Here is a 24,673-nt window from a genome sequence, read left to right on the forward strand (position 1 = left end):
TGAGTTTTCCTCCTTCAGCACCTGATATGTCAAGTGCACTCTTCACTGTAATATTCATGAAAGCATGTGGCACATGCGTGAATTTTGACTTCCTCGTTCGGTGCCTTCTGATTTCAGAGCTGCTTGAGACAGATTTATTGGCCGGGAGGAACGCTGTAACACAAAATGTTTAATCAGTGGCTAATTTGCAGGGTGGAAATGAACAGAGGAGAAGCTAGGAGGTTAGGTTTCTTTTGAGGGAAATCAATTCAAGCTCATTCATTTTGCGATAATAGCACTTATGCTGGACATGAGAAAAGATTGCCTCCATAACTAATGGATATATAAATGTTGTGAGAATGGGTACAGCCACTCCAGTCTATATAGCATTCTATATACAGCAGCAGCCCACTAAACAGATGCCTTTATCCTAAGTGACCCAGGACAAGAAGGGCATTTAGGGTCAATTGCGTTTCCAGGCCATTCTTGCCAGTAAATCCATCCAGAGCTATCGGTTGAGCCGAAGATCTAGCATATTCATGTTGTTGACCAGGACAGGTAATTACCTCTGGCCCTTAGTGGTTTATTGGGAGCATGTTATGTGTTGGACTAACCCTCTTAGCAGCCTAATCATTGGCTGCCTGCTGAATTGGGCTCAGCCCAGGCACCTGTCCAACCCGGCTCAACACGTCCATTTACATTAAACAAAGGATTAGGGACCCCATGGCTCACTCCTGGGTCTGCTGCTTTGCCGACCCCCCCCCCCACCTCACCCCCTCCCCCCTCACCCCTCCCGCATCCAAATCACCATTGATGGGATCTTGCCTGCTTTGATCTGGCTTCTAGGCTGAGGACAGGTGGAGCTGAGTCCATTCCATGGTTCTCCTCATGTGCAACACTAACTCACGCTGGAGCTTTGTGAGGAGCGCACACACACACACACACACATCCGCACACACACACACACACACACCCGCACACACACACACACACACACACACCCGCACACACACACACACACACCCGCACACACACACACCCGCACACACACACACACACCCGCACACACACACACCCACCCACACACACTTCATTTGACAAGATAGTTTGACAACAATCTCCCGAGTACAAATAGCAGAGAGCAGCACCATAGCTCCCTCTCACAGGATAAACGGCCAAATTGACTACACGCCTCTTAACCAGAGACTGTTCTCCTTCCACACAGCAGAATAATGTCTTCCAAGCAAGCCACCTCTCCGTTTGCCTCCGTCGCCGACGGCGACGACACCATGAGCCAGGAGCCGCTGTCCTGGGAGAAGGAGGAGAGCTCCGAGGCTCATGGCACACCCCAGCTGCCCCTGCACAGCCTGCTGCACCCCAACTCCAAGCCCCACCCTGACGAGCTGCAGCCCCTCAGCAGCCTGCCCCCAGACACAGACTGGGACAGCCTGGTGTCAGCGCAGCAGCGCATGGTGAGGCCCTCTCTCACACACACGCGCGCGCGCGCACACTTATAGAATACACTAACACACACACAGACATATATATTACATTCACAGAATTTACTCACACTCACACTGACATACAGTATAATACACTCACATAATACACTCACACACATACACACAGATATAGAATACACTCACAGAATACACTCTCTCTCTCACACACACACACACACACACACACACACAAACACATATAAAATCACAGATACAGAGACAAGGAGACTGACCTGAATGATACAAATAAAGTTATTAACAGATTAGAAATGTTTGAAATCCACTTAGCATCCTGATTTGTACAGTGTATCACTCACTACAGCACCATTTCTAGACAGCCTGTACCACGAGAGAGCATGCAACAGTGCTGCATTGTTTCCCGTCAGTGTTGTGTGTCCAGCCGTTGTCATGGGTGAGGTATGCTCCCGACAATGTTCTGGATTTCCCCTTGATGACCTCTGTGATCTAGACGACAGTATTGGCCTGTTAGAACTTTCACCACTGTCTGGACTCTTAAAGTGAGTAAGGCTGACACATACAGCAGAACCCAGCCTCACTGACACACACACACACACAAACACAAGCACACAAACACACACACACAATCACTGTGTCCCAGCAGAGAGGAATTTCTCCACAAGGACACGGGCACAACAGAGGCCTCGGAACAATTTCAATGAAGACTTAAGACTTGTGCGTTCTGCCAAGTGCTTGTCTTTGAAGTCTAAGCCCCCCACAAGTGTCTTGAGATCCTCCCCTCTCAGGGAAGAAGAGCAGAACAAAGTATTGAATTGCATCTCACGTCACACAAGGCTTTATGAATCTATAAATAAAGAGACAATGAGATAAGTGGAAACCGAGAGAGGGGGGGGGGGGGAAGAGAGAGAAATAGGGAGGTAGGAAGAATGTTTTTGAAAGCCCCGAGCCCCGAGCAAGCCGACCTTCTCCCATCACTGGAGGTCTCTTTAGACCAGCACGCTCTGGGGCCAAGATTACGGCTCAACATTGACCCATTGTTTCCAGCTGGGTAGAATGGGACCGTCCCTCCATCCCTGCAGTTCAGTAAAGCTCTCTGACCCCTGGGATCCTGGGGTCCTCAGATAGGCAGCCGCACCGAACTGTCATCCTGTTATTATTAGTCCGGGCAGGCCCATCCGTATCCCCCACCCTGGCTCCCCTCCCTCCAGACACACTCGGTCGAACATGGCTCCGGCTCCACACCACGTCGTGGACACGTTTCGAAGGGGGACGGACTGGTGCTGGAGGTCTTCCTCTGCGCCGTGCGTCCCAGGAAGGAGACATGGTCGTCCGCGGCTGTTCTTGTGTCGTCGTGCTTTGGCGTCAGGCTGAGCCCTGGACGATGGTTGACTGAGAGGGAGGGAGGGGCTTTGATGTGTGTGGAGGGGAGAGGGGGTGGGTGGGGGTGGGGGCACTTGAGAGCTGTAGCCGTGGAGGCAGGTGGTGGTGCGTGACAGACGTGGCCGTGGTAAAGACACCCAGAGGAGCCCTGAAGTAGCCCTCCTCTGAGGCACCACACCACCAGGGCCCGCCCCCCTCCCCCCCCCCCCCCCCCCCCCCCCCCCCCCTCCCCCGAGACTGCTGGGAGGACTAGGCCCCCCTCCCTCATCCCCCCTGGTCACCACTGACAACGACAACAACCGACCCCCCACGCCATCACCCACACACACACTCCCACACGCACATGGCTTTGTGGCATCCTGTTTTGTATGGGTGCAAGGCCGTTCCAAAGCGTTGGTTCGCCACGCTGAATGCAAATGCCAAGCGGGAGATCTCTCAGGTGGTCTGAGCTCTAATTGGATCAGTGTGAGGTTAGCGATGGAGGTGATTAGAAAGGCAAACGTTTTGGGAACAAGTCTTTTTGTTCATTCTCTGTTGTTACTTGTTGGATCGCTCCGTCGGTCTCTTCAGGTGACGAGAGTGGAATTGTGAAAAGTTCTCCTCGTTCAAATTCACTCAGGGTCTAGAGCCTTTAGTAAATCATTGTTCGTTTGTCCCGGGTGAATTCAAGTTGAAACATTAAACCTAACCCTTCATGTTGTCTTGATACTGTATAAAAACGGTCCCATTGAACAGAAAGCTATTTGAGGCAAGCTATATGAGCTATACGAATAAATCAGACTAACAAAGCCGTTGTAAGGTCGGAGATTATCGAAATTGAACAAACCAACTGAAAGACCGGGTAAAGGGAGATGGCTGAAGGTCACCTAATTTCTGAGGTCAGCTGTGAATGTCAAACAGTGACAACTGCGGATGGAGCAAAGCAAGGTTGAAAAGCTGAGATAGTCCCTGTTGGCTGTTTATGCCTGGCCCCAGCCTTGGCCCTCCATGACAAAGGCTCCTCACAATTAGATAGAGACGGAGGGTGAAGTGTTGATTTGTCGCCTGCTTGAGTTGACTTTGTGCAGATGGTGCCCATGAGAAGAGAGGGAATGAAGGAGGGAGAGAAAGAGAGAGGGGGGGGAGGGATGGGGAGAGAGGGAGGTGGTAAGTTGGAGAGAGGTGGAGAGAAGGTGGAGAGGTGGAGAGAGAAAGAGAAGAAGAGAGAGAGGAAGAGAGAGATGAGAGAGACATGAAGAGTGAACAAAAGAGAGAGGGGAGAAAGAGAGAGAGAGAGAGAGAGAGAGAGAGAGAGAAAATATAGATTGAGAGAGAGAGAGAGAGAGACAGAGAGAGAAGAGAGAGAGAGAGAGAGAGAGAGAGAGAGAGAGAGAGAGAGAGAGAGAGAGAGAGAGAGAGAGAGAGGGAGTGAGGCAGACGGTGAGAAGGCTGAGGAGTGCTGCCTTTGCTGATTACCTGACTCCACTGCTGTGCCATGAGTCTGTGTGGGCTGTGCCCTGAACGCACGCCAGCTGATTAACCCAGCACCGCTCCACTCCCCACAAGCACCCTCCACCAGGCCTGGCAGCGCCACCGCCACCCCTGCATAATCACCCTGCCGGAGGCTGGGGGGCTGGGGTTGGCCTGCCTGCCTGCCTGCCTGCACCACCGGTCTGAAAGCCCCTCGCAACCCCCCTCAACCCCCTCCTGTGTGTGTTCTGACCAGGTTATGGAGGGTTAGTGTGTTGGAATGACAGGATCTCCTCATGTCAGCAGCCTCTCCTGATGTTTAGATGGAAACATGATACGTTTCGGTTGTCGATTCCGACTCAGACTTAAAACCCACACGTCGGGGGGGGATCTGGTCTTTTTCAGCAGTTCATCCTCACTGGTGTGTAGGTGATCTTGAGGCTCAGTACAGACTGTTCAGCTTCAGTGTATATCAGTGGTGCTTGGGTTCGAGGAAGGTCATTGGGTGTGTGATATAACGCACGAGCACTTGAGGTTAACAGTTAAACTGGTCCCAGCTCCTCTCTGGGTAGTTACCTGTTGGATTCCTAAGCTTCTACAAGCTATAATTAACACAACCACCTGTCCTAACAACCATGACCCATTCTCTCTCTCTCTGTCGCTGCCTTCCTTTGTTTGTTTGTTTGTTTTGCTCTCTCTATCTCTCTGTTTTGTCTGTCTGTTTTATCAGTCTTCATCCATCTCTTTCTATCTCTATCTCCCTCCATCACTGCCTTCTCCCTTTCTCTCCCTCCTCCATCTGCACTCTCTGTTTCTCTGTCTTGTTCATTTCCCTCTCTCAACCCCCTTCGTCTCCCGTGCCTCTTTTTGTTGACTTTCATCCCTTCATGCCCACAGTTTACTCGCTCGACTGCGTGGTGTTTTACCTCTCTCTCTGTCTCGGTCTCTCTCTCTCTTTCTCTGTTTTCCCCTCTCCGTCTTGCGTATTGGGAGTGCTAAGTCGTCAGTCAGAGACAGGGCCCTTAGTTAAATGCTAAACCACACACAGGTGGGACTGCAAAACAACAAGAGCCCCAGACAGGACACAGATTTACAGCGGCCTCGGGCACTCTGCTGAGAATAGGCCTCCGCTGGAAAAATGAACAAATTACACAGCACTCACCCCAACACAAATGCACACTCAAACGCAATTTGAAAAATTACAGTCGGGAGGTTTCTCCGTGTCGTTCCTAGCGAGGGAAAAGTAGCGCCTGAGCACATGACGGGCATGCCCTCTGAAAGTACACCTCCTCTTTTCCCCCTCGCTTCTTCGTCACATCTCATTTGCCTGGATCGCCTGCTCTGTTGAGATAGAAGCGGTGGCATGAAAGCCCGAGAAGAGTCATTTGATACAAATCTTCCCCAGGGCCACTCAACACTAATCCCGCCACCAGCAATCACAACATTTGAATGATCAACTGTCAAGCTGCCTCGGAACCGGATGCACTTAAATACTTACAACCCCCTTCCCTTGTCTCCACCCCCAACCTGCCTTCCCCAACTTGTGCTTTGTTTGCAGGAGTCCGACAGCAATAAAGTGTGCTCCCTTTACTCCTTCCGCAACACCTCCACCTCCCCCCACAAGCCGGAGGAGGGGGCGAGGGAGCGCGGCGACCTGCTGAGTGGCTCTGCCTTCGGAACGCCCGAGCGCCGCAAAGGCAGCCTGGCCGACGTGGTGGACTCTCTGAAGCAGAAGAAGCTGGAGGAGATGACCAAGACGGAGCAGGACGGTAGGACGAGTCTTGTCACTTCCTGTTGTGCGCGCGCGCGTGTCGGGGGGGTTATGAATGCGTCCTTGTCCGGGGTTTTTCCGACCTGTTTGTCACTCGTGCTTTCTCTCTTTCATCCCTCGGTCATTCATTCTGTCTGCGCTGCACTCTATTAAATACACACACACACACACGCACACACACACACACACACACACTGAGAGAGAGAGAAGCTGGGAATACTGACGTTCCAGTGTTTCCAGTTTGTTCTGACTCTCTTCCAGAGTGACAAAGAGTGGGTGGCACTACACCTCAGCCTAAGTGTGGTCTCCCCTCATGCCAAACCAAACTCCCCGACCATAAAACACATGCCACGGCCCTGACGCCAGGAACATTACCTTTTTATTCTGCTACAGTGAGGGAAGGACACGCAGGGGCGAGCGAGAGAGGCTGGAAGAGAAAAGGAGAGAGGAGAGGAGAGTTGAAAGGTGTAATTGTTTGATCTAGTTCCCTGTTCATTTAGAGCGACTATTCTGCTGCTCCTCGCAGTCGCGTGCTCCTTCCATACTATACAGGGCAGTACACAGATCAATACAGATCTGATTGGAAATGGTGAAGTAAGTGCCTGTGATCTCTCAGATACCTGCACCCCCATGTACCGACCCCCCCCCGTCCCCCCCAGCAGTCTGTCAGATACAGGACGATGAAAAAAACTAATATTTAACCAGAGACGCAGAAACATCTCCCCCATTCTTAATTAGGAGTGTGGTACGCTTGTAACATACCCCATCCAGCGCTCGGCCCTCTGGGAACGGCTGCGTGTCTGGGTGCGTCTGGGGAGCGCTTTGCTTAAGCACTTCATCACCGACATAAATTAGACCCCAGTTAGTCTTAAAATAATACGCCGTTGCTTCTTTTTTTTGTGTTTGTTTGATGGTCGCTTTTTCCTCAAACCTGAGTTCTTCAGCAGATAGACATCCAACCCACCCAGTGTTAATGGACCGAGGAGTTGACTAAATAAAAAAAAATTACAAGTGTAAATAAGTATAAATTGATCAATTATGTTGCTCTGGATAAGAGCGTCTGCTAAATGACTAAATGTAATGTCATCCCATGATTTAGTTAGAGACTGTTCTAAATAAAAACGATCTGATAAGCGATAGTTTCTGTTAACGCCGTCTCTAAACAGTCCATCAGAGAGTCTCTGTCTGAACTAAATATTTCCTTCTTCGATTGAGGCTTCATACACTCCATATGTACCTCATCCTCCACATCGAGAACACCTCTCATGTGTCCCTTGTTTCCAGTAGGGTTGTTTTCCGTGGCACGCACTCGGCGGGGCCCTTGGTGGCAGAGGCGGGCATTATGCTAATGACCCCCAGCTGGTGCGCGCCGGTTGTTGCGGTAATTTAAATGGTCAAGTGCAGCTCGTAATCCAGGTCCGTATGTTAGCGCCAGTAGTAGTGGCTTCTTCTCTGCAGCCTGCATCTGTTTTAATCTCCTGTTAATAATAGAAGCCTTCGCCTGCCTCATGCCCCGATGTAGCAACAGCACCGAAATAAACTCCTTGTTGGAGCAAATTCGTTTCCAAGCAGGGGAAGCGCCGAGCAAGACAACAGGCTCACACGAGTCCAAGAGTTCAACGTGTTGAGTCTGTTAAGCTGCAGGAATGGAGAGATGGAGGGTGCCTGACAGAGGCGTGTGTGAGTCCTGTAGGAGGCAGACCGAGGCATGTGTGAGTCCTGTAGGAGGCAGACCGAGGCATGTGTGAGTCCTGTAGGAGGCAGACAGAGGCGTGTGTGAGTCCTGTAGGAGGCAGACCGAGGCATGTGTGAGTCCTGTAGGAGGCAGACAGAGGCATGTGTGAGTCCTGTAGGAGGCAGACTGAGGCATGTGTGAGTCCTGTAGGAGGCAGACCGAGGCATGTGTGAGTCCTGTAGGAGGCAGACAGAGGCGTGTGTGAGTCCTGTAGGAGGCAGACAGAGGCATGTGTGAGTCCTGTAGGAGGCAGACAGAGGCGTTTGTGAGTCTTGTAGGAGGCAGACAGAGGCGTGTGTGAGTCCTGTAGGAGGCAGACAGAGGCGTGTGTGAGTCCTGTAGGAGGCAGACAGAGGCATGTGTGAGTCCTGTAGGAGGCAGACCGAGGCATGTGTGAGTCCTGTAGGAGGCAGACAGAGGCATGTGTGAGTCCTGTAGGAGGCAGACCGAGGCATGTGTGAGTCCTGTAGGAGGCAGACAGAGGCATGTGTGAGTCCTGTAGGAGGCAGACAGAGGCATGTGTGAGTCCTGTAGGAGGCAGACAGAGGCGAGGCACCGGAGGGCTAACCTTTGTTGTCAGCGTCCCTAATCTGTGTCTCTGTTTATGGAACGAGCCACCGTGAGAACCGAGAAAGGGAGGGATTAACCCATTAGGGGACCTACGAGGCGGGCAGGAGAACCATGTGTTGACTTAATGACACGGCTAATGTGAGACAAAGCACAGATGAGCTAAATATATCACTTGTGTAAGCATGATATTACGTGGGCAACTGCTGCGGCTAATCCCGTCAGCGCTGCGGTGAGGATGAGCGGAGTCCTCGGGGCCAGTTCACCATCTGGTCTCATTCTTCTGAGTCCCTCCGTCCTCGATCGGGCAGTCCGATGACGGACTGGGACCAGCAGGGCTGACCTGAGGGAGGGAGGGAGGAGGCCGGAGGGGCTTCTCATCGATGCACCCCGGCCGCACCGCTGACCATTCTCCACCGTCCATCATCGCCTGGAGGGTTTTGTTTGTGTCCGTAAAGAGAATCAAATCAAATGCATTCCCTTAATCCAACCATTGGCTGACCTGGGTATGGGGGGGGGGGGCTGTTTCCCCCCATCCCTCCGTCCCACCTCTCCCACCACTCCGTCCACCCCTCCTCCCCCTCCATCTGTCCTTACTGTGGCTGGTCCTTAAAGTGCTTTAAGTGCTTGTGACTGCGCTAATGAATGAATATGTCCTCCCAGACGAAAGGACTGCATTTAGCTGCATAGTCACCTTAGCTGTAAAAGCTCTATTTGGCCCAGTCGCCAGAGGGGCTAACGATTGTGCCCAATGTTTATTTACTAGGTATTGTAAATGTGTTATTTATGGACAAGTCTCCAGACAGCACTTGTCAAGAGTTAAAAATGTCAGTATAAGGTATTAGGGAAAAAGAAAAACAGCCTCCATGATAACCCTCCCCCTCCCCCTTCCCTCCCTCAAGGTGACCTTGGTTTTGATTCACATGCAATTAGACCTGCTCTATATAATGCACCAAAGTATGAATCAATACAGCACAAGTCAACATGGAGATGGTTTGTGAGGATCCTCAGTGATTGGTGCTCAGGCAAGGACAAGGACAGGTGTTTCACTTTGAGCCTGTGTTCTCTTTTTGACCCACGGCTGGCACGGCTCTTGTAGTGCAGTGGTATGCTGATATGAATGGTATGCTTGGTTCAAGAGCACAAATACACACACACAGAGGTTCTTCTGGTTTGGGCATCAACATAACTGCTGTCTGCAGTCGAGTATTGGCAGTGCTGGTCCTGGTGGCTGTTAGAAGCGTGTCACTTCCTAATGGTGCTCGCAGGCCGACCACACTCCACTACGGTGCTCCATGTTTCAGAGCCTATATATCGCTCACCGAGTCCTCCGATCTGGAAGGACACAGAGAAGATCTGTGTGATTTGGGAGATGCGGGCTTCCCTGGTGGTGAACAGTTGGGGCTGAGGGTCTGTCCTGAATGTGACCCGTGTACCTCAGAGAGCCCCCGCTCCATGACGCCAGCAGCAGTTGCTAATGTGCCGGGGCCGTGACCCCAACCTCACCCAGCTGGGAGGCTGCGAGTCCAGCTCTCAGCTCGGGCGCACAGAGGGCCTAGTCCGGGGGGAAAACCTCCAGCCCTCACCTTAGCCCCCCGACAGCACCGCCAGCTTTCTGACAGACAGCAGCCTGCACCTGGAGCTCTGAGAAGCCTGTGGACGGCTAATAGCTTTAGCCGAGGGGAGCCTTTTGCACTGCATACCTGCAGTGACTCAGCCAAGCGCGGGCCTATTTCTTCTCTGAGGTGGAAGGATATTGCTCCGGCTGGATGTCACACACCACGGCAGCGGGTGACCTGCGCTCACGGCTTCTCTCCCTCTGCATCTGTGCGCGTCTCTCTCTGTATCTCTCCCTCCCGCAGTCTCTATCTGTCTCCACACCTCTCCCCAGCCCCGGCCCTCTGCTCTCATTATAGTGTTTAATCCCAGTGGGTGTGTGTGTGCGTGTGTGTCTGTGTGTGTGGCAGGGTGAGTGCAAGGGTGTAATCAGCATTGTGTGCTAGGGCTGGGGTCATTATCCTCTATTAGGCTGGCCTGTGTAATGAGATTCAGGGTAGGGTGAAAGCTTTGGAAGAGAATAGGATCAGCTGTAAGCCTTTGGCCTGATTAACACTGATGAACTCTTGACTCAGCCTTAACACTGTCCCTGTGATCTGGTCACACCTCCTGCAGCCTGCCCGCCTCGGCCCAGAAATGGGAGCTGATTCCTGGCTGCAGGGGAACTTGTGTTATGGGTTGGGCGCCAGTGTTCACCTTGAATGGTATCGTGTAGAAGGCGGTCACAGAGGATTTTTTTGGGGGGGTGCACAACTGTTTTATGACCCGGTTAAAAGGATTTCTGTCAAAATAATATGCCATGGACATCTTAGGCTTCACTTTATCTGTCACTTTCTATCTATCCCTCTCCGTTCTCTCTCTGTCTCTCTCTCTCTCTCTCTCTCTCTCTCTCTCTCTTTCTCTCTCTCTCCCTCACACTCTCTCTCTCTCTCTCTCTCTCTCTCTCTCTCTCTCTCTCTCTCCCCCTCACACTCTCTCTCTCTCTCTCTCTCTCTCTCTCTCTCTCTCTCTCTCTCTCTCTCTCTCTCTCTCTCTCTCTCTCTCTCCCTCACACACTCTCTCTGTCTCTTCCCCCCCCTTCTTTTCTCTCCTCCCAGCTGTCCTGTCGATCTGGCTATGTTTTATCCCACCTAATTAATAGGAATCTTTGTTATAATGATCTGTGGCATGAGCCTCTGACTCCATGCATATGCAATGAGTCTGGAGACCCGGTCGCCTTTTTAATGTGTTGGCTGTTCGCCGAGGTGAACCTGCAGATTTGGAGACGTGCTTCAAACACTTAGCTTGCCCCTCTCCTCTCTCCTCTCTCCTCTCCTCTCTCCTCTCTCCTCTCTCCTCTCTCCTCTCTCCTCTCTCCTCTCTCCTCTCCTCTCCTCCTTTCCCCTCTCCTCTCATCTCATAGTCTCACCTTCCATTCACCCATCCCTCAGGTAGCTCTCACTTGCCAAACATCAGTCAATCGCCATCTTGTTTTTCCTCTTCTTTTGTTCCCACCTTCCCCTTTAGCTTCTCTTTATCTACTGGGGTTTTGTGCGTGGATCTATGCGTGTTGGTTCTTGGCCCGTGCCATGGCCTGCCAGCCCTCTGGAGCGGTGCTCTGGTCTGTCACTTTTGTTTGAATAGGTAATGTGGAGTGGTTCAGGCTGAGGAGACATGAGCTGGAATCGCTTGTTAGGACACATGATCAAAAGCTGCTCTTTGCTCTCTGCCAATCAAACCTCTTGTCACCCGCAGTAGCAGACGTTACATATATTCCGGGGCTGTGCATTGCCGGCAGCCTGCCAGGCTGACATGTCAACTTTTACTAAGAGATACCACGGCCTGCTTACTCCTCCCTTTCCTCTCTTGAGCTTGCAGCTCTCCCTCCCTCCCTCCCTCCCTCCCTCCCTCCCTCCCTCCGTCCCTGCTGTCTGTCTCTCTTTCAGTGTCGGGTGCCAGGCTCAGATGAGAAGCCAGGGCTAAATGAAATGGCTGAGGCTGTCTAGTAGATGAGCTGTATAGGGCACTGAGAGCACGGCGAGAGGCTGGCCTGAACGATGTGTTTAGAATGCACATTCTGAACTCTATCTCTCTCTCTCTCTCTCTCACACACACACACACACACACACACACAACACAACACACTCGTTCCCTGCGTCTTTTCAGATGACAAAACAAGCAGCTGTTCCTTTAGTGTGCCATTCTCTGCGTCGGGATCACCTTCCCTCTCCTCATATTCCCATTAGTCAACAGTAGCAACTGTGGCGTGGCATTCCGGGGGCCATCTTCCCTGGGTTCAGCTGTTGAGCGTGTCCCCCCCTTGCACCCAGGCAGGACAACGCACTCATTGTTTTCCTGCCTCGCTGGCTACACAGGAACCCCCTGATAGGAGGAAACGGGTGTCTTAGAGAGACAAATCACAGCCAGGACTACACAGAGGCCTGTTTGTCTTTGCGCACACGTATACCACACACACACACACACGCGCACACACACATACTTGTGCACCCACTGACCATAGGTGGGTTCAGAGAGATATACATTATCTCAAACCATACAGGCCGGTAGTTTCAGCTAGTCCTTAAGTGCTTTTGACATTAAACAATTGGAGGATAAACCAAGATATGCTTTATACTTTTATCTCATCATTTCATCATTCTTACAAGTACAAGCTGGATTGTGACGTGTGTGTGTGTGTGTGTGTGTGTGTGTGTGTGCTGTATGTGTCTATGTGCATGGCTATGCATTAGCAGCAGTTTTAATGGCCAGGCTGTTTTATGTGACCCCACAGTATTTGGAGTGCTCCAGAGATGGTGAAATGCTGACACACAAGAAGGCCGAGACCATTAATGCTCCTAAATCTGTCATTGTGCTCTGAAGCCCAGGATCTGGAAATAGCAGCCTCCTTTCTCCAGATTAAAGGGAAGGGGTGTGAACAGTAACAGATATGGACAGGCTTTACGTAATCAGGACGGGGGAGGGGTTGGGGTGGGGAGGTTGTGGGGGGGGGGTCAAAGATGGGCATTGCAGAGGCCCTTGCCAAGACTGAGAGGGACAGGGGGGACACTAAAACTGGGCAGTGTGCGTGTTCCAGAGAGAGAGAGAAAGAGAGAGAGAGAGAAAGAGAGAGGTGGGAGGGAGGGAGGTGTTATACTGGGAGAGTGGTGGCCCTGTATTGCTGTCCTGCGTCTGGCGTTCTGTTCCCAGGCATTCTCCACACATATCTGGACAAAAGAGCTGGTGTCATCTGACTCAGGATCAAAATAGTGGTGGTGTAACCCACCCCCTGGGCACCGGCGGCCGCTGTGGACCTCTAATGATTTCAGGGAACATTGCAGGCTTGTTTTCTAAGACGGAAGTACTTCTGTCATCCGAGCAGATCCGCCTCCACACATGCAAACATGACAGCTAACACGAAGCCATCTTTAGCATATTTGCATTGTTTTCCCTTCTAACAGTGAGCATGAATATTTCAAGGCCAACATTGATGTCTGCCTCTTGAACAAAGAGACTGTTTAATCACTTGTGATAAAACAAATGTCTCCCCCCCCCCCCACACACACACACACACACCTTTCTCTTTTTTTAATCTTTCTCCTTGTTCAATAACGTTTCACATGTGCCAGCAGAGGAGATGAGGATGTCAGTAGAAATGAATAGAAACATGTTTTATTGCACTTCAAAGCTTGAGTGCTGATGAGTATAATTATTCAGCGAACGCCATCTCTCTTTGGGTGTGCCCCCGATATAATTTTAAGTCTGCAGAGGTCGAGTGGTTAATACGCTTTAGGACCCTGTCATCCATTACATGTCATGAAGTTCCAATGATAGGTTGAAGTTATGAGTTTGGATTAGAATTAATGATTGCTTGGCTGGAATTACATTTTTTTTTTTTTTTTTTTTTTTTTTGGTAACTCCAGCCCCCACTTCATCGTAATGCTACAATTAGGGATTTGGGTGGTGAGCCACTCCACTCCTCCCTCCCCTCTTTCGCTCTCTCCCGCCTCTCCTCCTCCTCCTCGTCCTCCTCCCAGGGAGGTGGTGTGGTAGCCTTGGTGGAGGAGGCCTGACTGGAGCTCAGCTTGCTGGAGCTTCCACAGTCATGGCTGGCCCAATGAGCAGTGAATTCAGTCCATGCCACTCTGCGACACAGAGAAAGGGAACAAACTGGCGAAATAAAATACAGCTCTCGCTGTTGCCGAACCATCGGGGAACAATGCAGCATTGAGAAGCTTCACTGTGGACCTGTGAAGGGGACTTCCTAGACGTTGGAATTCTTCATTGGAGTTGAAAATCTAGTGGGCTGTGTGGTATGGAATAGAGAAAGATTCCCTCTTCCAAAAAAAAGACCTTTGAACTCACTGTCCACACGATAGTGCATTTGTGCGTGTTTGTGTGTGTGTGTGTGTGTGTGTGTACTGTACACCCTGAACCCTGACATCTCAGTAAACAGAGCAGGTTGTGAGGTTCCATAAACAGATTTAATTGCTGGTAGTTGCTTGGTAGAAACTGAGAATGTCAGACTGCAACAGTAAATAGTCTTCCCTTAATTAGCTAAATAAATCACAAAGCATATTTATTTGCTATCTATTTCTTTATAAGTAAAACATACTTTTACAGGATTAAACCGGAACAGACTTGATGTCTCTCAAATTAACATGACTCACATTGGCTTAATGCCTACAGTAGATCTACAGAGGACATTAACGATTAGACATTATGATCATTATCATTCTAGAGATGTTGATTTCGTTTTTTTTATCAGGACAATTTTTCAAAAGTTGTTTTCCAGCTTTAGTGCAAATTGCAGTGGGATCTGTGAAGCACATCGGCGTTGCCTGGCGTTTATGATGGGAAATAAAGTTTGGGTGACTGTGCCAAACACTTGGCTTAACAGCACATTTCAATCCATTCATGTGAATCCTATTAGTCTCTTTTTGTCCTTGTGGAGTCTTAGGCACCCATTAATTTAGTAAATCACACCGTGAAACCATGATCGCAGTAAGCAGCATTATCCCCACACTTCTATTAATTTAACATAGATGAATAAATGTGAATGTTTTGGAGCATTGATTAGCAGCAGAGTTTACGTCTGACAGTTAGATTGCAGGGTATCCGGCAAAAAATCGCTCTACTGCAAGGTACCCAGCAATTTAATTCTTGTGTGAAATTATTATAATTTATTACAGTGTGTGGACCCTAATGATTACAGACATCAAATGAAAATGATAAATTAAAATTGAGTCCACACATTTCTTCTCCTAATACTCATCTTCATAAGTATTGAACCCCTCGTCAGTGCTAGCTAAAGTTTCAACAAATGAATCATCTCTCTGCCTCTATCTCGCTTGCTTTTTCTATCTCTCCACATCTCTTTAACCTCACTCTCTCTACCCCTTTCTCCATCTCTCTCTTTTTTTTTCTCTGTCTCTGTTTATCTCTGTCTTCTATCAATGACATACAGTGCAGTCCTCAAAGACACAACGTAGTTTACAGATTGGAAAATCTGAGCTGATTGTATACTATGCTGTCATTTTGTTCATCCAAACAATCTTTACAAGTAGTCTTAGAGTAGCAGACATTCAAGGACCCTCGGTGACATTGCTTGGAAAAATAAATAATAATTGATTTGATTGGATTCATACATTTACATTTAGTCATTTAGCAGATGCTCTTATCCAGAGCGACTTACAGTAAGTACAGGGACATTCCCCCCGAGGCAAGTAGGGTGAAGTGCCTTGCCCAAGGACACAACGTAATTTGGCACAGCCAGGAATCGAACCAGTGACCTTCTGATTACTAGCCCGATTCTCTAACCGCTCAGCCACCTGACTCCCCTCATAGACACATTGTTGCTGCAATCGCCACTGCAAACTGATCAAATAAAAACAATGGATGCTAGACTACACATAGAAAAGCAGAAACAACCCTGCGATAGTTTCTATCAACATTCGTCGACAAGTCGTGGGCAACTCTTTACACGATTCTTCTGGGCAGTGCCTTGAATGTTTTGCATATTTTGACAAAAGGACTTCATGAGAGAGGTGCAGTATACGGCAGCAGATGCTGAGTGCTGTACAACACCCTCTGTTGCCTGAATAGACACTGAAGGACAGAAGAGTAGACAGGATTAGAAGATACGGAAGGAGAGGAGAGGCGATGAGGGGATGAGGAGAGAGGAAAGGAGAGTAACAGACGGGATGAGAGGATAGGAAAGGAGAGGCGGGGACAGAGGAGAGAGCAACGGAGTGAGGAGGAGGAGAAGGGATGAGAAGGGAGGAGAGGAAAGGAGAGAGGGGAGGGAGAAAAGGAGAGGAGGGGAGGGAGGAAAGGAGGGGTGAGGAGAGAGGAAAGGAGGGGAGAGACACGCACAGCACTGAAGACGAGAGGAGAGCAGAGGAAACAGCAAGGAGAGGAGATCCGAGGACAGACGGGGAGACGGAAAGAAAGAGAGTCGGGGAGGAAAAGTTCATTTTGCTATCCAAGCATTTAATGGCGCGAGTTCTTAAAAGTGACCTTGTGGGGTGGAGGGGAGCTGAGACTCACAGCAGCCTCTTCCAGCTGCACACATGGCAGCCATCGGGGGCACAATCACGCACAGTCCCAACACCTCAGGCTCGGACATATGTTGAGTTTTATTTCATTCTTCTGACATTAATCCTATTCACCAGCTGTTCTGCCAGCTGCCACTCTCCGGCTTAAGAGGAGATTGCAGTTTTGGGGGCTCTGACTACTGGTTTATCTTGGCTCCTCATCTCCTCACTAAGTTTTGATTGAATTTTTCCCCCTCCCTCTTCCTTCTCCAGGTTCCTTGAGTTGCATTCCTTCCCCTCGCTATCTATCTTTTTTTCCTTGTCTTTTTTTCAATTTCTTCCTTTTTTCCTCTCCTCTTCATCCTTCATGTAGTTAAGAGGGCTTTAGGGCTGTGTTTTAAGCCTGCATCCAAGCCTTTTTCTGGCCAAGGGCCTTTGGAAGATGTTGGTCTTTAGGGCTGTAGTGCTGTTTCCTGCCGGCCTTCCAGGCTGATACACATGTAGAATTCAGTCACGAGTCTTTCATACACACACTGCCTGCCTCATAGCAGGCTGCTCTGTGGCCTGCTCCTAGGGGGTAAGGTAGCTGGCAGCACCCTGCCACGGTGCAGGCTAGCCAGCTGGGGATCCCTAGACACACCCCTGGTCTGGACAGGTTGGAAGGAGCAGAGAAATCTCTCCCTGTCATACTTTCTCTCGCTCTCTCTTGCTCTCTCTCGCTTTCTATCTTTCTCTAGATCCATCCATCCATCCATCGTCCCCCCCCCCTCTCTCTCTCCCCCTGTCTCTCTCTCTCCTTTTCTCTCCTTCTCTCCCTCTGTCTCTCTCTCCCTCTCTCTCCCCCTGTCTCTCTCTCTCTCCCAGTCTCTCTCTCTCCCTCTCTCTCCCTCTCTCTCCACTTCTTTCGCCCTGGTCATCTAGAAGCGTTTAAGATCCATCGCAGCCCTGCTGCGTCTCAGCCTTCATAGTTAGGGTTATTGACATATCGGCTGTGACATATTTCACCTTTATGTGCATTGTCTGGAAGCATTTCCCAGTGTTCTCCATGTCATTCCTGCTGAAGTACGACCAGCCGTGCCACAGACCGGCCCTGCATGAATTGATCATCGCTCACCACTCACTTTAATAATTCAAGGCTGATTGCCAGCGAGTCCCGCAGTAAAATGTATTGGGGGAGGTCACATGGTACCCAGCTAAGGAGGTGAGGCCCCTGGGGAACGGTTAATTCATATATGCTTGATAGACACGTGTCCTATTTAGAGAGGTCAGAGAGCCCAGAGAGGGTGTGGCTTCCTGGAATGGCCAGGTTAGTGCCCCAGGCTTAACGCCTTGCTTGGTTATGGATGAAGAGGAGGGGAGGGAGAGGAAGAGAGGAAGAATAGACCCGTGTAGTGTACACAGGCCCTGTCCATTCAGTTCACATGTCTGTCTTTCTCCATCACCTTGAGGCCATCGCTAGTACGTGCGTATGCCTTCTCGTGTCTGTGTGTTGCACAGAAGTGGTTGACCTGAAGACTATCTGGGTGGGTGTGTGTTTGTTTGTTTTCGCGAGGGCGTTTGCACAACAACAAAAAAAGGGATTGGAAAAGCTTCATCCTCATGTGATAAAAAAAAGCCTCCTCCGACCCCTTGACCTGGGAGCAAGATCCTTGACCCGGCCTCACCCTTCCTGCCAACCAGCTTACCAGTAAACCTGTCGGCTCTCCAAGCCGAGCGAGACAGGGAAGCCTGTCCTCTCCCTTAGCCTCTCACAAGGAGCTGAGCTATCTCCGGCTCAAGCTCAGGTTGGCCCTATTTATAGCAGCTGTTGACAAGGCTATAGGAGAGCCTACAGGTGACTAACAGGGATGCTCACCAAGTGGAATAATGAATAGTATTAGGTGTCAATTAAATCAAGCCCTTTCCTCGAGGTGCAGGTGCTCCACAATGTACTGACACATCTCAAGGAGCCAGGCCTCTTCACCCATGCATGCAAACGCCGCCATTTGCATATTAAAGAGCTGAAATTATTTAACTGAAGCAAAAAAGTCTTCTGGAAATGATCGAGGTTATTAAAACTGTTGACAAGGAGGGAAGGTAATTGCCTGAAAATGAGCAGCGACGCCACACTGTTGTACACAGAACGTGTTGTTTTTTCTCCCTTCTTCTCTCCCTCTGCCTCTTTAGCGTTTGCATTGTGCGGCGTCGCCAGGGTGTGTAACCTATTACGTTCAGATTGCTCCCTTGCAATTAGTGCCCTTTTTGTCCTGGCTTCAATAACGGCATGATTATGGAGACTTCAGGAGTATTTTCCGCATCCAACAGCTGTTGTCTCCAGCACTACCGGTGGAATGACAAAACATGTTTTCTCACCGCATTTCACTTTCCTGCCTGCTTCTCGTAATTATTGTGTTTTATTTGCTGCGATGATGGGGTCTTGTTTTTAGTGCCTCTGTGATTAAGATATTCAGAAGGTTCCTTAGAGTTGGTGAGAATCTTTTTTTTTTTTTTTCGTAAATGCCGACTTTTGATTTTGTTTTCCATACATGGAAGGGTAGATTGCAATAGGAGAGACAATGAAAGTAGTTCTCTATTGTCTCATAGTGTGTCTGCCATTGTGTGTGTATCAGGGTTGAATATTCTGGAGCAAAGAGGAAATGGAATGAGTCTTTTTAATTTGGAGAAGAGGAAAAATATCTTTAGTAGTTTGGTGTGCTTACTAAATGAAAAATCTGTCTTTTATTCTTCAAACCTTTCAATTATTGTGCCTGGCCTCAGCAAAGGTTTTCATTCCATCAAACTTTCTTCTCCTACTCGAAAGTGCTCAGAAGGTAATTATTAACCTAACTTCAACTGTTTGCACAAGTGTGTGTCCTCCAACTCAGCCCAGGCTACATGCTGAATGACAGTCCTCCTTCCTTTCAGATATCCTCCCTTCATTTCACTCGTCTCTTTCTTCCCTTTACTGACTCTTTTTCTTGCCTCACCCCTCTCTCTCTCTCTCTCTCTCTCTCTCTCTCTCTCTCTCTTTCTCTCTCTGTCTCTGTCTAACTCTTGTTAGATGTCTCTTTCTCTCTCGTAATGAAACATTCTCCCAGCCCTCTGCATCGTTACACAGCCTGTGTTTATAAGCCCCCTTCGTTTAGAGGAGGACATTATGTATATGGTCTTTGTCAGTTGATCATTGATTTGGTAATTACGTGTTTCCCCTGGGGGAACGGGCCCGCTGATATACAGGCCTGATGCTGAGGGGGAGGCGTCCAGTTTGCTGGGAGTGACAGATTTGTTCTCTGGCTCTACTAGATCGCCCGGCTTCCTCTGCCATACAGTAGTCTGTCTGATTGTCTGACACAAGCACACCGTCCACCCACCCACTCACCCAGCACTGCTTGCATTGTGAGACCTTATGCACATATCTCCCTGGAGACCATTGTCCCAGCGGTGAGGTGAGCGAGTGTGGTAGCACCGAAGCCACTGATAGGCCGAGGTAGGAAAAAGGAACGAGGAGGTGAATTGGAACTACGTCCACCGTACGTAAGGGTTAGCATTTTGGTTAGCTTGAGGGAAGGTTTTGACTCCCGTGCTGTCATGGGAGGTGGTTTTCCAGAGTGTGCCGTCCCTCCAGCGTGGAGGGAGTATGGGGGAGGAGGTGGGGGAGGAGAGGGAGGAGGATCCTTCCTCCCTGGTCAGGATTCCAGCAGAAGTAAGTGGGCTGCAGGGTGAAGGTTTTAGGAGGAAGAAGAGGCAGATGTTCTGGCTTAGGGATACTGGACATCGCTGGAGGACACTGTGTCTCACACACACACACCTCTCACACAAGCACACACACATTCCACAAATTCCCCATGGGTATGAATAAAGTACCCATCTTCCTACCTACCTACACACAGAGATACACACAGGAAGGCATGCATTCATACATGTTTGTACTCATGCCTGCTTACACACACACACACACACACTTGCCTGTCAGCCTGACGACCAGGGGGAGGATCATCCGGTATCAGGACTCTGGGACATCTTTACTGTAGTGGCGCTGGTTCGGATGCACAGGAGCGTTAACTCTGATAGGCTTTCATTTGATTTTGATATGATTCACCTGGGTTTCAACCCCAATTAAACTCACTCAGCCTGCCTCAGTAGTCATTGTACCACATTCATCTGCATCATGTGGCAGTTATACCCTAATTCCATTGGTATGCCCTTGGTCAATATCCCAAAACCAATTATGGAAGGCATTTGAAAAGCAGATAACAGCATATCATGATTCTGATTTTTTATTATTATTATTTTTTTCTATGGACCATTTCAAATCCAAATTGACAAGATTTGATTTCCTTGTTAGTGTACTTCATCCTGGCTGTCTGTTGCTCTCTGATGTGGGCTTAACCACTGCTTGCGATGCTACTGATTGAAGCACTCTGTTTAAGGCTGCAATAAAACAGTAAATTAGCTAACGACTTTCCCTTAGCATGGCCCTCATGCAGAGCTATTTACGGGCCTGGCGTCTACTCAGTTTATTAACAGTAACTTATTACAATATGCACAATAAAACACAAACTCTGCGTATGGATAGCATTATAATGTCGAGGAGAGGTACAGCAACTGATGGAGAGAGTGGGTGTATTTCCTCACCCCCTGGAGACCGGCTGGCAGTGTCAGGAGAGACTGTCAAAGCCAGGCCGCCTCGCTGTTTAACTGTTGTGGTTTGTGTCGAACATGGGATCCTGGCAGTGCTGTGCCTCAGGTGCCGGGATCTGTGTTTACACCAAAACCCAGATACGTCTCTACACTCGCCTGTATTAGCGCTATTAGCTTTGTTTGGAAAGCAGTGAAAGACTGTGTCTTATCTAGCCGGCTCATCTTCGCTGGATGTGTCTCAATCCGTCTGCCAGCTCACACACATCACAGAGATTATGGGATAGCTGCATGAACACGCCACGTACCGCAGATCACAATGGAGATAGCAGATCAAGATAATTCAGTTGTCGGTATCAAGTCATTGTTTGGGAGGCTTTAAATGTTTCTGGATCGCAACATTGGTGCTGCTTTAGGAGACAACGAGAGGCTTGTTGGGGGCAGGGGGGGGTGGGGGGGCCGTACTGGAGGGCCGTACTGGAGGGCCGTACTGGAGGGCCGTACTGGAGGGCCGTACTGGAGGGCCGTACTGGAGGGCAGTACTGGAGGGCAGTACTGGAGGGCAGTACTGGAGGGCAGTACTGGAGCCCTGGAGAGATGAAATGCAGGATACACAGACTTAGACTTGCTGAGAGGGATCGTTAAACCCCCTCTCCTCCAGGGGAACATGTTTTTGGACACATTTCGGTGTAGTTTTGTCTCGTACATTGCTATCAGCGCTAGCCCCGGAGCAGAGGGGGCTGTTGCCAGGCGAGGGCGTCCCCAGGGGCCTGCGGTATCGGAGGAAGTTGGTCGGGGTCCAGTGGGGCCGTCCGGGCTCGCTGACAAGCCATGCTGTCTAGCACGGGGACTCTGGGAAAATGTAAATAATAGTTCCGATAAGGACTATTGTTTTCATTCCATTCTCATCCCCGTCTGAATGGGACTGCTCCAGAGAAGAACTGCACTCTCTCTCAGAGGAGAGAGAGAGACGAAGAGAGAGAGGGAGAAAAAGACAGAGTAAGAGGGAAGGCAGCAAGGGAGGAGGGAATAAGGAAGAAGAACATAGATTTAGGGGGGCCCCAGAGGGAAACAGAAAATAAACTCCATGGATTTTTTTATTTTGTCATTCTGGAGCCAGCTACACAGCATAGGACTTAATTTGCTTCTTTTGACTTGATGTGGGTTTAAAGTAAGACAGAGCTTTTCCAAGCGAATGGCTGACACACACCCAAAAGTACTATTGGAAGTGATATTTAACAGGCCGACCACTGTGTGAAAAATAAATAAAAGTAGTGTGCATGATCCCATGCTGTATTTAGCATATTTGTTTCAGTCTCACACAAACTGAAAGCTGTTCAATACATGGTCAGGACACCAAGCTGCTTCCAAGCTGCTTCCAAGCTGCTTTCTAGCATATTCTCCTGGTAACTGTTAGACTGACAGATGAAGTGTAAATCAGAAGTCTGGAATGAGCTTTTGTTTGTCTGAATTGAACCCAGCACACCTTTATTTCTCCCCTCCTGTACATCTGACCAAGACAGTATTATTCGGATATTAAACAGTGTTTTCATTGGCATGTTTCAGCTCTCCAGAGAAGACGGACAGGAATTTGAGAAATTAAAACAGCGCTCCTACTATTGATCTAAATTCCCCCCCAAAAAATGTTTTCGCCTTTATAAGGGTGCTTTGAGACAAGCCAGACGACAGAGACATATGTTTTCCTAAAGCACGCCTGCTTCAGCTACCATGTTTTCCGCCAAACCCAATTTTGGGTGCCTGTTCAGTTCATGCAATGCGAGCATTTAGAGGTGTTGCAGAGTTATTTTATTGACTAATCCCGGCCATTATTCACCTCTCCCAGGTGGAAGAGAGAGAGAGAGAGGCAGGCTCCGCCGCCACATTCCAGCTGCTGCCTCTCCTCTCCCCTCGGACGGCGGGGCACGCTTTGTCTGGCCCCCGGGTCGGAGATGGTGGGATGGAGCAAAGTGAGAGGAGACAGGGAGAGGCCGCTCCCAGGGGAAGGAGGTGGGAGGAGGCGGCCGAGGGGAGGGGAGGGGGAATGGGTGGAGTAGAATAGGAGCTGGCACCACATTATCTGCAACGGCAGTGGGTGCATTCCATAATGCGCTGGAGGAGCAAGGGATCAATGTGTGCGTGGGTGTGTGGGGATGTGTGTGTGTGTGTTGGGGTGTGTTTGTCTACGTGTTCTAGTGTGGGTTGACTGCGCTTACGTGAAAGCATATGAATACAGACAGCACATACATTTGTTGTGGCGCATTTGTATTAGATGTTTTACACATTGTCTTGTAATTTAGTGCACTGAAGATTTCAGTATGTGGAGAGGAGGAGATACGACTGTGGTGTGGATCTGAAGGCGATGGGGGTTATGATCCAGGGAGTGTGTGCTGATGGGCATAGCCCGGGTGAGCAACCCAAGGGGGGGGGGCTTAGGGAAGAGGAGCAGAGCTCAGCCCCTCCCCCCTGAACCCTGTTGACCCCTGTCTGTCTGTGATCTCAGTGCCAGGCAGGGAAGCACACACACACACACACACACACACACACACACACAGCTCCCTCTCTCTCAGGGTCAGGGGGACAAACTGTGAGTTGGGGATTGGAAAGTCAATAAAGCAGAAGTAATGTTATAATGACCTGAGCTAGAGCTGGCCTGTCGGCCCGCACTGCATGGAGGAAGTGGACAATCAAACAAAATGGCCACTCTGCTTGATCTTTCTGAAAGCCATCCTTAAACAGGGCCAGAGGAGCCATTGACCCCCTATTACTCCCTGTTCCTCTGAAGTCGATGTGTTTTCACAGAGAAGCTATCATGTTGGGTTTGTGCAAGCGAAGGGTGAGCACGTTTCTGCAAGATAAAAGGAATACTGGCTTGTATACATTCTGAACTGTGTAAATCTCCCCTCTGTTCTGGGGAGAGAGGAGTAATTGCTCAACACAAGCCATCTATGGTAGTGCACGTGTCAGCCACATCGCGCTCTCTCTCTTTTTCTCTTTCTTTTTCTATCGTTCTCTCTAGTCCTTTCTGTCTGACTTTCACGATTCTTTTTACTCACCCTCTTTTTTTACTCTCTGCTCGTTCTCTCTCTCTCTCTCTCTCTCTCTCTCTCACTCTATCTCTCTCTCTCTCTCTCTCTCTCTCTCTCTCTCTCTCTCTCTCTCTCTCTCTCTCTCTCTCTCTCTCTCTCTCTCTCTCTCTCTCTCTCTCACTCTATCTCTCTCTCTCTCTCTCTCTCTCTCACTCTATCTCTCTCTCTCACTCACTCACTCACTCGATCACTCCCTCCATTTATCTCTCTCTCTTCATCTCTGGCGCCTTGATGCATTTCTTTCCTCTTCAATATCATGTGATAGTATATGTTCAGTATCTAAAACAAGGACATCAGTCATTAAATGCATCAGATACTGTGGCATTGAGCTGAGCTCACACTGACCTAGCAAGATTATTTTAGTCTGTGCGCTCCATTGCCTAAAGAGCACATGATGAATACAATAACCTTAAAACACAAAGCACTTGTAAGAACAAGCCAGAAGTCATCCAGGACACTTATGTGCTTATGAATTGTGCCCTTTTGTTGGCAGAGTGCATCCACAAATGAGCCCTTGTCAGAGAAGTGGTTTAGGCCAT

General features: G+C 49.4%; 1 protein-coding gene across 1 annotated transcript in view; it reads left to right on the forward strand.

The window, feature by feature from the left end:
• The window catches only part of sox6 (SRY-box transcription factor 6), a 188,407-nt gene that overhangs the window by 49,601 nt on the left and 114,133 nt on the right, over nucleotides 1–24,673 (forward strand). The window contains exons 5-6 of the mRNA XM_062471825.1: nucleotides 1,205–1,451; nucleotides 5,848–6,058. Coding sequence (XP_062327809.1) covers nucleotides 1,205–1,451; nucleotides 5,848–6,058 — 458 coding nt within the window. The remainder of the gene's footprint in view (nucleotides 1–1,204; nucleotides 1,452–5,847; nucleotides 6,059–24,673) is intronic.

Source organism: Osmerus eperlanus, chromosome 10 (assembly GCF_963692335.1).
Source record: "Osmerus eperlanus chromosome 10, fOsmEpe2.1, whole genome shotgun sequence".
NCBI classification, from domain to species: domain Eukaryota; kingdom Metazoa; phylum Chordata; class Actinopteri; order Osmeriformes; family Osmeridae; genus Osmerus; species Osmerus eperlanus.